Source organism: Anoplolepis gracilipes, chromosome 8 (assembly GCF_047496725.1).
Source record: "Anoplolepis gracilipes chromosome 8, ASM4749672v1, whole genome shotgun sequence".
In the NCBI taxonomy this organism is placed as follows: Eukaryota; Metazoa; Arthropoda; class Insecta; order Hymenoptera; family Formicidae; genus Anoplolepis; species Anoplolepis gracilipes.
In genome coordinates this window covers 6,322,952-6,334,260 of record NC_132977.1, presented here as the reverse complement: position 1 = coordinate 6,334,260, position 11,309 = coordinate 6,322,952, and the positions used below count along the sequence as shown (strand labels likewise).

At 27.8% G+C, this 11,309-nt stretch overlaps 2 protein-coding genes across 2 annotated transcripts; one reads left to right on the top strand and one right to left on the bottom strand.

Annotated features, from left to right (window-relative positions):
• Positions 1-3,931: 3,931 nt before the first annotated feature.
• On the top strand, positions 3,932-6,569 carry Ndufb2 (NADH dehydrogenase (ubiquinone) 1 beta subcomplex, 2, 8kDa). Its single transcript, XM_072898429.1, has 4 exons — positions 3,932-4,122; positions 4,318-4,447; positions 4,548-4,663; positions 6,166-6,569. The coding sequence occupies exons 1-3, from the start codon at positions 4,022-4,024 to the stop codon at positions 4,638-4,640; spliced, it is 324 nt and encodes a 107-aa protein (XP_072754530.1). The 5' UTR covers positions 3,932-4,021; the 3' UTR covers positions 4,641-4,663; positions 6,166-6,569.
• Positions 4,879-10,440, bottom strand: LOC140669009 (aldehyde dehydrogenase 1A1). Its single transcript, XM_072898426.1, has 10 exons — positions 10,300-10,440; positions 8,305-8,370; positions 8,124-8,228; positions 6,984-7,085; positions 6,723-6,888; positions 6,119-6,423; positions 5,933-6,035; positions 5,304-5,811; positions 5,146-5,220; positions 4,879-5,066 (listed from the first exon to the last, which is right to left on the bottom strand). Exons 1-10 carry the CDS (start codon positions 10,357-10,359, stop codon positions 4,997-4,999), a joined length of 1,560 nt encoding a protein of 519 aa, XP_072754527.1. The 5' UTR covers positions 10,360-10,440; the 3' UTR covers positions 4,879-4,996.
• Positions 10,441-11,309: the final 869 nt, after the last annotated feature.

Here is an 11,309-nt window from a genome sequence, read left to right as displayed (position 1 = left end):
GTAATTACAAAGCGATAATTTTTTAAAAGACATTTATACAATATTTTTCTCCAGAAAAGCAAAATAAATAATTATATTCTACAATTATATCAAAGTTCATATATACGAAATTTTTCATTTTATTAAATAATATATTTTTTGTGTGATGCGACTTTAGCGAGGCACTATTTCGAAATCTTATAATACTTATATTTATACGATGAAATTGTGCATCAAATATGTATCAAGATATTTGGCAAAAAAAGAACTGGAGTATAATATTAATGTTAAAAAGAGATTTTTAAAGTCAATTTAAAGTGTATATATATATATATATATATATATATATATATATATAAATATTTTTTATATATATATATCAACTCTTTTTAATTCTATATACACAAAATAAACATACATAGTAAATTTTATTTCTTTATAAGATCAATTGTTAATAATATTGTTGTTGACTTTTTGACAAATTGAAAATATATGTCGATTTTTTAGCAAAAAATGCTGATAAGAATTATTTTATCTTTCGTACTATATATAAAATAAGACAAAAAAAAAATTAGATTACCATAAATATAAAACATATATTTTTCCTGTAAAAAATATTAGATCTATAATAAAATATTTCCAGATATATATTAATTATAAATAATAATTTATAAATAATTTGTTTAAATTACTTTTTTACCATTTTTATAATATTTTTAAAATTCTAATTAAATAAAATATAATATAAAAGCATACGAAAAACACTGCCCATAACTACGAATATTAAAAATAATTGACATATTGCAATATAAATAATATATTGTTATTGCTAGCTATTTATATATAGTTCTATTAGTAAAGGTAATTAAATACAAATTATATCGACAGATAGACATTTAAATACAAGATCTAACAATTGTTTATTTTTTATACTAGTTGTACACCGTCGATTATATTTGAGACAGCAAATGTGTTAAAAATACAATATAATAAAAACAGAAACGATTATATTTATAGTTAATGTGTGTATAGTTAGTGCAAATACATACGGTTCGTAATATTATAATATAATATATAAAGAGCAAAGATATTATATATTAACATGTAAATATATATTTTTTAGATTATACATAGAATATAATATTTTATGGTATTATAGACAGAAAAAGTGTATTATAAAACGCTATTTCACATCTGTGTTTTTTCTCTTGTATTAAAAAAGCATTTTATTAACTTAAATTTTCGTACTATTTTCCTTCATGTATTTTTGCAAAGACAATTTAGTTCCAGGTTACATGGATGTTTCCTATCTACGGTTAAGAGCTCGTTCGCCGGAGAAAGATACTGGACGACGGCCTCTATAAAATATATTAGGTACGACCGGGGGCCACACGTTATGGCTGAAGCACCAATGTGGAATAAGTCTCGGGAGGGTTGCTACCTCGGGAACCAAATGCCTCAAGCTGCAGCTTGTAAAAGTGTCTGCTTGGCCAATAGCAACGAGCCGCGAGGCTCCCCTAATATAGGAAGAGCGCCCCTTTTGCTCCCCAAGTTTCAGTAGTACTGCGGATAATGGCGAACATTCCGCGGCTGATATACTTCTACGACTTCCATCGACTTGTGTTGTTAAGCTGTCATAAATTAATCTCGTAAAAGAAGGACAGGACAAAATGAAAAAGGGCAGCCAGGTAGTTTTTTTACTTAAATACGTTACACCTTGAAGATGCAATTTTATTTTAAATAGTACACAATAAAATGTGTACACCCTATCTTGCAAAAATTATATTTCAAAATAAAAGGAGATACGTATGCATTATTATAATCTTTGCTTTTTATGCGGCTTCGATTTATGACATATATACATGTATGTAAATAATATGTAATAGATGTAAATAAATGCTAATATAGTAATCGGTATAATTGTATAAGATTGCAAAGTAATTTACATTACAATGAACATTTGTATATTCGCGATAAAAATGCCTGATGTATCTCTCTACAATGTATTTTTTGATATTATTGATAAGAGCAAGTCAAATTAAAATAATAACAGTACTAAAACAGATAATAAAAGAAAGATATTTTCTTATCAAATCATATATAAATATAAGTTTTTTAAAACATATACATCAAAGGAATATGTATAATATTATGAATAAAGTTTAAATCATAAATATAATTTAAAAATGTGACATTTTATAATAATTGCTAAATAAATTAGATAATTTTGTTTTATCAAGTAAATGTCTATAATTGTTTGTCACAAACAATAACATTTCAAGTACATACAAGAAAGTTACAAAACTATGCAATTTTCAGATGCATGATCGGTAAAAACGCTCCATTTACGCGATGTGATATTTTAATTACAATAATAAATGCCTTATGAGACATTTTTTTAGTAGTTTTTCGTAGGAAAAATTTAGACAGTAACATACAATTCGATTCAAAGCGATTTGAATGCGCGCGATCAAACGTCAGTGCTCCATATGATTGATTGTCACAAAATTCGAAATATGTCAAAGAGAACCTAGTGAAAAATATAAATTGAAAAAAACATTTATTAGATGTTTATTAGACACCTATAGACATCTATAAATATCTATAAACATCTAATAGTTGTTCTTTCATTCTCATTGGCCAGCCCTCTAATGAAATAAAAAATAGAATTGTTGTTGATCTATGTATCATCGTTAGTTTATGGTGTACTAAAAGCGCGGAAAATTGTGATGTTGAAACTTGCATGGCGTAAATAATCGCGCGCGATCAAGCATTGAGAGTGTCAAAGGATGATCGGAATAATCAATTAATCGCTGTGATTAATGCTACCGGTTATTTGTCTCCTGTCATATCCAAATTATTGTAATGAAATATATCACGTGTGCAAGCATATTACGTGGGATCACGATATACCATGGTGGTACATAGTTTCAATGTGTCGTTTACGTAACGTATTTCTGAGAATAAACATCGCCGGTACGCAAATATCGGGAGTGCCAAAAAAAAATGTCAGGCGATCATCGTATTCTCTATAAATACAGAGTCCATCGTATCCGTCATTGAGATCTCAAAATTGAACTTTTCGCGAGTAAATGCTTTGTGGAAGATTAAAATTCATTGTCGACGAACGTTGGCATCAGAGTAATGATGACATGACCGGTGAGTAAATTTATCTATTATTATATATCTCTGATTTTAATGATAAAGAATTGCTTTTATTTAATAAAAGTTATAAAAGGCGAAAAATGTTTAATGTGTTTATTTCAAATTAATAAATACGATAGAATAAAGCTTTCTTTAAATTAAAAAATGGAGAAAGCAAAGACGTAGAGAACTAGGCCAGTTGTCAAAATTAATTAACTATTTTAATTTAAACCATAATGATTCTTTACAACAAATATGTAGGCATTACAATTAAAATTGCAGAGGTAAAGTGCAAATATTGAAATATTAGAAGCGATTTCAATATTTGCACTTTACCTCTGCAATTTTAATTGTAATGCCTACACATTTGTTGCAAGGAGTCATTATATGGTTTAAATTAAAATATTTAATTAATTTTTTGTAACTGATGGCCTAGCTCTCTACGTCTTTGCTTTCTTCATTTTTTAATGTTTATGCACATGAAATATTATAGTTAAAATTGATGTACATATAAAAGCCAAATATTTATATAAAATTTTTGCATCTAATCCAAAATGCAGTTAATATATATTTTTCTTATTTAATTAATGCAATATTTTAGTATACGTATTTGTTCTTATTGTGATATTTGAAAAATAATATCTCAAGTGAGATAAATAAAGAATTTTCAGATTTCACATTTAATTCGTCAATAATTTAATATTTAATTCGATGTATACATATAACGATAAGATGTGTGTTTGTCGTATGTCACATACGCATACAAATTTATTCTACTCTAACCTGATCTGTTTTACGTCACGCGTAGCAGCGTAGCACTGCGCACTGCGCAAGTTGCAGCTGGTTTGTAGCAGTTTTACTGATTGTGAGAGCAAGTGTCAAGTAACGAATTTTCATAATGATAACTTCACGAGGATTGAATTTATTAAGAATTGTTCATAGAAGTAGCCAAAATAAAGTTCCTGCGACGAATTTACGATCCGTACGATTAAGTCACGGGTAAGTAAAATTATTATGTAACTGTACGTGTTAGAGGTTAGGTCTCAGTGTTTTATTATTACTAGTGTTCAAGTTTATTAAATAAAAGTATTATACAGAATGTATCTCGATGTGTGCTTGAATAGGTTCAATGCAGAGAAACCTCTTTATTCGCACTTTATAATTTATTAACATATTAATATAATATTTTATTAGTGATTATCATGGGTCATATCGTGATATCCCACCAGTAGAAAAGAAATGGGTATACGCAGCTGAATTTGTTGGAGGCATTATGTGGTGGTGGGTATTGTGGCATATGTGGCATGACTTTGGTCACATTATTGTAAGTATCGAACAATTTCAAAAATTTCATTCTTGTACAGTTTTAATCATAACATTATTTTCTAATAATATTTCTGTCATGATTGTTTTTTCATGTTTAGGGAGAGTTTCCATATCCAGATACTTCTAAATGGACAGACGAAGAATTAGGTATACCACCAGATGATTATGAAGAGCCTGCGACTCGTGTATAGTTTCACAATTGTATTATATGAAGGTAAAAGATTAGATTCAACTTGATATTTAAAATAAGAAATTGCAAAATTTCATTACTTAGAATAAAACTAAGGTTAATAGAAACCTGAAACATTACTTTATTTCTTGCATCTTTTTTGCAATCCTATAGTATATATTTTTTTAAATCTATGATACGTGTTTTTCAAATATGAATATTTTTTCATATTGATATATAAGATGAATCACTATACATACATATTATTTGTACATATGCCGTTGTATTTTATTAACAATCTGTTAAAAAAGTTTTATTTGAAACAATTATATCAATGATAGAATAAAAATTAAGAGGACACATCCTGCATCTTGGATATTAATTCTCTTTTGTAATTTTGATGGAAATTGTTTTAATCTCGAGATATTCTTTCAAACTCTCTTCTCCTCTGAAAAAATATAATGAATAACATATAAATTTAATTGCATAATATGTAGATCAATCTAGCTTTATTAAGTATTACTTACAGATCACGTCCTATACCAGATTGTTTAAATCCACCAAAGGGTGTTTGGGGTGCGATAGCATCGTAACAATTTACCCTTGGAATTATTATTTCATTTTATATATCTGTTCATTTATGTTTGTACAACAAAGTACACTTCTTATAAATTGATTTACTTACCAAACACTGCCTGCTTCTACAGCTTGGGCAAATTCCAAAGCTTTATTGATATCTTTAGTGATTACACCAGAGGCCAGACCATAGTTAGTGCGATTGGCACGTTCAATTACTTCAGCCATGGTATTGAATTTCAAAATTGATTGAACAGGGCCAAAAATTTCCTCTTTGGCAATTCGCATATCGTCGGTTACATTCGAAAAAACTGTAGGCTGTACGAAGTAACCAGTGTTACCAGCGCGATTTCCACCAGTTTCCACGACAGCGCCCTGCTTTTTGCCTGAATTGATTAGGTCCATAATTTTGTCTAACATTTCTTGGTCGATTTGCGGACCTTGATCCGTTTTAGAATCGAATGGATCTCCTACTTTTTTAGCAAGAGCCAGTTGTTTAGCGTGCTTTACAAATTCATCATATATTTTAGAGTGCACAAATGTTCGCGATCCTGCGCAACAATTTTGTCCATGATTGGAAAATATAGCATCATGCGCAATTTCTGCAGCTTTTTTCACTAAAAATGAATAACACATTATAAAAAATATATTAACACCATAGTATAAATTAAAATACAGTCAGTCATTAAACAATATATATGATTAAATGAAGTTTTGAGATTATTTACAACAACGTACCATCAACATCATCAAAGATAACGAGTGGGCTTTTACCACCTAGCTCAAGGCTGACACGTTTAAGATTACTTTTAGCAGCAGCTGCCATTATGATATGTCCAACCTGTAGAAGCAAAATATATAATTTACTTGTGTGTATAAATCATTGTATATTATTACATAAAATATTTATTTAGATACGAATACCTCAGTGGATCCAGTAAAAGCAACTTTTTGAATTTCTGAATGTTCAGCAATAGCTGCACCAGCAGTTGGACCGTAACCTGGAATGACATTTATAACACCTGCTGGAAATCCTGCCTCTTTAGTAAGAGCAGCTCCATAAAGTGCAGATAAAGGCGTTTGCTCTGCTGGTTTTAAGACTAAAGTGCATCCAGTAGTCAATGCAGGGCCCCATTTCCAAATTGCCATCATGAAGGGATAATTCCAAGGGATAATTTGTCCCACAACGCCGACTGGCTCTTTTCGCGTCAATGTAATGTTAGTATCGCCTAGTCAAATAATAAGTATATAATAATAAGTATAAAAATTATTTATACTTTGTTATTTAATTTATAATTTATATATCTCTTTACGAATATACTAAAAAATAATGATCGGTATACTCGAAATTGAATAAAGTACAGTTTACATTCGATTTAATGTGACTTTGATTAGTGATCTGTTTATATAACAATATACATTATACGTAGAAATTCAGATTATATTAGCCTTTACAAAATAATCGCACAGAATTGCATACGCAAAGTAATCAAAGTAATCCATAAACAATTTCGAAAAATATAAATACCTGTTGGAATAGTGCTTCCCTGTATCTTATCACACCATCCTGCATAATAACGAAGACAAGCGATACTTGCTTTTATATCTTCTACGGCGTTTGCATATGTTTTTCCATTATCGAGAGTTTCCAAAGCAGCAATATAATTTAAATCACGTGTGATGAGATCTGCCAACTATTATTAATTTTTGTTAGATATATTCAGAGTATAATTGTGTAATTATTTTTTGCATTAATTAATTAATATTTTATACAATCTATAATTATCACCTTGTGCATAAGTTGTCCACGGATATATGGATCCATTTGACGCCATTTCGAGTTTCTGTCAAAAGCTTGTTTAGCAGCATTCACTGCTTTATCCACATCGGCCTAAAAAAAAATTTATACTTTAAATTATAATTGATTAGTTTCTTTTTTTATTTAAATTAGTTTTTTTTTAATATCTTTTAATGACAGTCATATAGTGAGATATAACTTAATTTTATTTTATGTACATAAACATATTGTAGAAATATCAACTTTGACAATTTTTGATACCTAAGAATTAGTTTTTAATCACATGTAGCTGATTATTATTTAAAATATATTTATCTCTATAATACGTTTCACTTTACATACATCTACAGAAGTATGCGCCATATGTAGAATTTCTTACAATTTTTTATATATACATATTACAAAAATAATATAGAGTATTTAAAAAAAGATTCAAAGTTTTTAGGAGGCATATAATATTTATTAAAATGAGTAAAAAAGACATAATGAATATAATTTATATATATATAATCTTTAATGATATCAGTAACTTATCTAGTGCATATGAAAAAAGATTAATTTATATTATTTCTTTTATGAGAAAAACATTCTTAATATTTTTAAAGTAAGTTTCAATAATGCTTTTCACATCTTTGAATTATATCTACTAACAATATATATACTTTATAGATATTATTAACTTTCTTCATAGATAAACAATTAAAAAATTGAGAGTAAAAAATAAAGATAAATGATAATATTTTTCTTATTGCATGTGACAAATAAAACCAAGTAAATTATCCAAACAAGAAGTCGCTTTCGACGAATTCAATTTTATATTTTTCATTCAGTGTTTGATTTTTATAAATTCTAAATTCTTTTTCAACATTTAAATTTTGACAAGTTTTTTTGATCCACGTTGATAAAATATTTTTATATTCTGAGTTTTTTTAATATCTCTTTATATTGAATATATTTATTGTTAGAATAAATAAAAATTATCCGAATATTAATTTTGATTTTTTATTAACATTCTGAAAAAATAGCAAGTGGGAATTTTCTAAATCGCGGTTTTAAAATTTCATCTGTACTTTTTAGGACAAATGCTTTGTTAAATTTTTATGTTATTTGTATGATATTACGCAATTTTACCTTATCTCCTTCGGAAATTTCTGCGATGACGTTACCATTAACAGGGTTTAATGTAGGAAATTTACGGCCGCTTACAGCATCGACAAATTCATTGTCAATGAAAAGCTACAAATATATTTATTCGAATATTATTTCGTTATTATGTATTTTATATACGAAATAATACGAGATATTAACTTACTTGAGTGTATTTAATTTCCACTTGTTTCGTCATTTTCTTCTTTTTCACTTCGGAGTAATGTCTCTTCTGTGACAGACAACAAGCAAATGAATGCAATGCATATTTTCTTGTTATGTTACCCACTATTATTCTTATCAACTTATCATTATTTCTGTATGATAAGATTTCACCAACGTCGCTAAAATTACATCAATATCAAAGGAGGTCTATTCTACATATTTTCGAATATGTGATTAATTGAAGTTTAAACAAAAATTACTTTTTAATTTAATTAATTAAATTCAAATATTTATAGAAAACATTGAATGTTTACAAAAACATTGTTACTAAATTGATATTTCCTGTTAATACATTTTAATGGTTTAAAGTCATTAAAATACTACTAAATATTCATGTCACTATACATATACATATAACAAAAAACAAACTTTGTTATTTTTACAATTTCCTCATTTAAATTGTTTTTTCTATTTTTATTTTGTTTACCTGTATGTTTATTTTTATTATGGCTGATTATATCAATCATGCGAATATTTTCAAATTTTAAGATATCGATAAGATAGATATTGGAAATCTTTTTTGCTTCACAATTCTTATCGAATAATTAAATCTGATTTTTTTATTTATCTAATAATTAAATCTTATCTCAATTGATCTACTGAGAATAATACAGTACAAAAATTATTTCTATGCAGAGACAACACTATATTTAATAGCAGCGTCTTCTTGGGACTCCGCTAAATATAGATTTCACGAATTTATTTTGGAAATATCGTTTGTTACAGTATAATAATTCTCTAAGTCTATAGAATAGTTTTATAAAGTTCTATCTTTTTTTAACTTATCTGTCGTCTAATTATATCATAGTTACTGATTTTAAAATATCGTTAAATATAGCATTTTAATTTAGACCGTCTTTAGATTTAGAATTTTAATTATTCATTAAAATTTATCTAGAAATGATACATTTGGTACAATATTATTAATATTAATAGTAAAAGATATCGCGACCTCAAGGTTGTCAAAGAGATCTTAGGGCCATCTTCGCGCGTGCTCATTGTCAGCTTTGATAGAATAATATTATGTTGTCAATATTTTTATAAATATAAAATATAAAGTACAAGTTCAAAAAAAAGATCAGCAAGATTATCTTTTAATAAACATTTAATCGAGTGCATAATATTATTTTGCATTAAAAGCATATCGTGTTTACATTATGCGATAACGTTTTATTTGTATGTATATAATATTATTTTTAAAGATGCAAATATCCCGAAGTTAGTCACTCGTATATCTTTTCTATTAAAAATAATAACTTTTCTTTGACAGCTTAAAAGCACAGAATAGATTAATTAAAAAATAATACTTTGTTATTTACAAGAAAATGAAGCAACTTGTGCGTGTCTATGTTAATATTAAATCGATAAATCAGGTTTCGGCAGCATATGTATATACGAAAGTGACAATTGCAGTGACATTTCCAGTATACTTATAAAATACACATTTTAAAACGCTGATAAATAAAATGTATACAATTTTGTGCGTGTAATTATTAGTTATTTCAAGAAATGTCTGTTACTTCGAATGATCATAATAACTGTCTGGTTGAAACCTCACAGCTTATTTCGCAACAAGCTGCTGTAAGTTTTTTTTACATATATAATTTATTTGCACATATTACGTACGAACATGTATACTGACACTATGTAGACATGTACATTGACCTCGTATCAATATATTTATATATAAAATACGATAGAGAAAAGTTAAATGTGTTATAAATCACACACACATACACATACACACTCGCACACATACAACAAATAGAAAGCAAACTAAATCGTATTTTATTTATCACATTACATTACATGCACAATTTATTATTATCACTCATTTCATGAAAAAAATGTTAATAGGAAATGCAATTGAGTCCTGCGATGGAAAACGGAGATGGTTGCGAAAGCACCATTGAAAAACCTCTTCCACCCTATTTACCTCAGCCCGAGGATGATTGTCCACCGAAGCCTGAATACTCGATGGAATCGCTTGGTCCATGGGCTACAGGCAGTATAGCTTGTTCTATTAAAGGTGGAATCACAGGTTTGAGACCAGTTGCAGATCGATATTCCATCACTCGTTATGGACCAAGCGAATGGCGAGCGCACAATTTGAATATCTTCCAGCAGTCGAATGAGAAAATTTGTGAGGCTCAGTATGTATGATTCAACACAATATATACTATTTTATTATAATTCACTATTATTTTGGAATTATATATATTTACATTCGATTGAAGAATCCATAAATAAAAGATTACTAAAGGCTATTACCGGATAAGCATACAAAAAGTGCCCCCGACAAGTTTTCAAATGATACTTGGCCCGTCATTTTCTTATTGTAAACAAAATTTTCCTCAAAATTTCAGCTCTTTAACTGTACTGTTTCCTGAATTATCAAGAAAAACGTCATTTTTAGTTTCTAATTTTCTTCTCTGTAAATATTTGAGATGATATATAAGAGATTAAAAAATTTGAGAATATTGAGACGTATAAAAAGAGTATTCTATAAAAGTTTGGTGATTGAACCTCGAAAGAAACATGTTAAAAAAGCCATTTTCTAATTTCATTCTTTTTTTAAAAATCGAGTTTTTATTCGAGATTAATGAAAAAAATATTTTTTTGTGTCTTTTGTTGATAAATGTTCAGAAAAAAATCGATATGGGATCATCTCAAATATTTACAGAAAAGAAAAATAAAAACTAAAAATGACTTTTTGAAATGAATTTTTCTTGATAACTCAGGAATAGAGTTAGGGAGCTGAAATTTTGAGGACAACTTATTTTACAGTAAGAACATGACAGGCTAAATGTTATTTGAAAACTCAACGGGGGCACTTTTTGTATGCTTATCCGGCTACAGCTTTTAAAGAGAGCATGCTATATGTGTGTGATTAATTAAAATACATTACCTATAATGTCAGTTGTATTAAAAAGAAGCTATATATGT

What these genes read in the sequence shown, in the direction of transcription:
- Ndufb2 (XM_072898429.1), top strand. Translation starts at nt 4,022, where the DNA reads ATGATAACTTCACGAGGATTGAATTTATTAAGAATTGTTCATAGAAGT. An exon ending in TCCGTACGATTAAGTCACGG is followed by an intron (nt 4,123 to 4,317) that starts GTAAGTAAAATT and finishes ATATTTTATTAG; the next exon opens with TGATTATCATGGGTCATATC. An exon ending in ATGACTTTGGTCACATTATT is followed by an intron (nt 4,448 to 4,547) that starts GTAAGTATCGAA and finishes TTTCATGTTTAG; the next exon opens with GGAGAGTTTCCATATCCAGA.
- LOC140669009 (XM_072898426.1), bottom strand. Translation starts at nt 10,359, where the DNA reads ATGGACCAAGCGATTCCATCGAGTATTCAGGCTTCGGTGGACAATCAT. An exon ending in ACAATCATCCTCGGGCTGAG is followed by an intron (nt 8,371 to 10,299) that starts GTAAATAGGGTG and finishes TGTCTGTCACAG; the next exon opens with AAGAGACATTACTCCGAAGT. An exon ending in GTAGAAGCAGGCAGTGTTTG is followed by an intron (nt 5,221 to 5,303) that starts GTAAGTAAATCA and finishes AATAATTCCAAG; the next exon opens with GGTAAATTGTTACGATGCTA.